Source organism: Sphaeroforma arctica (genome assembly GCF_001186125.1).
Source record: "Sphaeroforma arctica JP610 unplaced genomic scaffold supercont1.1923, whole genome shotgun sequence".
Classification (NCBI taxonomy): domain Eukaryota; class Ichthyosporea; order Ichthyophonida; genus Sphaeroforma; species Sphaeroforma arctica.
The window spans coordinates 1-1,611 of record NW_014038635.1 but is presented as its reverse complement, the minus strand read 5'-3'; the positions used below and the strand labels follow the sequence as shown (position 1 = coordinate 1,611).

At 45.0% G+C, this 1,611-nt stretch overlaps 1 protein-coding gene across 1 annotated transcript in view; it reads right to left on the bottom strand.

Annotated features, from left to right (window-relative positions):
- The window catches only part of SARC_11863 (hypothetical protein), a gene marked incomplete at both ends in the record, with an annotated part of 4,211 nt that extends 3,222 nt beyond the window's left edge, over positions 1–989 (bottom strand). The window contains 2 exons of the mRNA XM_014294042.1: positions 98–281; positions 871–989. Coding sequence (XP_014149517.1) covers positions 98–281; positions 871–989 — 303 coding nt within the window. The remainder of the gene's footprint in view (positions 1–97; positions 282–870) is intronic.
- Positions 990–1,611: the final 622 nt, after the last annotated feature.

The following is a 1,611-nucleotide window of genomic DNA, read 5'->3' as shown; positions in this document are numbered from 1 at the left end:
CACACACACACACACACACACACACAATAATATATATATATATATATATAGTTACTTATATATATATATATGGGGGGGGGGGGGGATTCAGACACACCAATTAGTTCGTTATCCCGTACGAAACACCGGAACTCCATTGCCGGTTGCAGATGGTACCAGCGCCGTAGCACCAGCTCGTAAGAGGTGTTGACTAGCCCACTCGACCTGTCCTCTGTCCGTTTGGGATGTGAGTCACTGGGACTGTAGCCCTTCTCGTTCACGTCCACACAACCCTCGTATGGCTGGATTGAGTTTATATAGACCAGAGTGTTGGTAAGCCATGTGAGCGTGGCGCGTTTGTGCGCATTGGTAGTGCTTTCGGTACCTTTGAATACGCTACCAGTACTTTCTGTAATTATATCTGTATTGGTAGTGCTGGTATTGGTATGCAGATCAGAGATTCATCAAAGACATGTATGTCAAATGCGGATGACCTCATTTGCCAGAATGGCAAAGGCTAAAGGGTGTGACAATTACCATCGCCATAGTGTATGGATGAAGATCAAACCGTGGCGAGCAGAAGGGACAAACCTGGGCCTTTACTTGGAAATGGGTACTCGAGGGATTGCGATCAACGATTTGATATAGCGAATGACACTTTCGGGTGCGGACTACCTTCCCCCTTCACTAAACACGATGTGCCTAATGATATGTCGAATAAAGTGTTGCTCGCACACGGCACCAATGTGTGTGTATACGAGCAGCCAGAGACTTGTAAGCAGGCGCAGTGTCACACACACGAACTCTCTCATCACCTGGTACAAATCGTGAGATACAAATCACCAACATATATTGCTTGGCACAAATGCTGTACACAAGATCACCTCTTACTTGGTAGAGGTCATGGGAAACAAAATCCGAACTCTTCAACAGCAGCAACACATCGTTCACGCAGTTACATCGCAGTGTGCTGCCCGTTGCTATCCAATGCGCGTCCCGCGGTGACGACCTAAGACGTTGATAGTAAATCAGTATGCATTAAGGAGATGTGCCTCACCTATCTATCTGACTATATCATGACCATCATGTGGTGGCGACCTAGGACGATGAAGGTAAGTCAGTATGCGTTAGCGAGATAAGCTTCACCTGCGTATATTACACATCTATCTATCTGACTATCTCATGACCGTCATGTGGTCATGACCTAGGACGATGATAGTAAGTCAGTATGCGTTATGGAGATAGCCCTCACCAGTGTATATTGTACATATGTTTATCCGCGCTTTCCAATCGATTCATACGACATTTCACTCAAATATATAGCGCTTAACCAAAAGACGGTGATAGGATCTAATTCATATGCAGATCAGACTATAATCGCCGTTGACATGCGGTCGCTTGAGGATATTCACACAGGCACAGCCTTGTCCCTTAAGCTCTACGACATCACAGCCTCAAAAGACATAATCCTACAAGCACAGCAGATAAAAGCGCACTAACCAAAGTGTCATTGTTTCTGGTGGGTTGAATATAGTAACGTGTTTGCAGAAACTTACATAAATATCTCGTATGTGATAAGAAGTATTGCTTCGACATCAGGTCCTGGTTCCGTACATTATGACATACGAACAC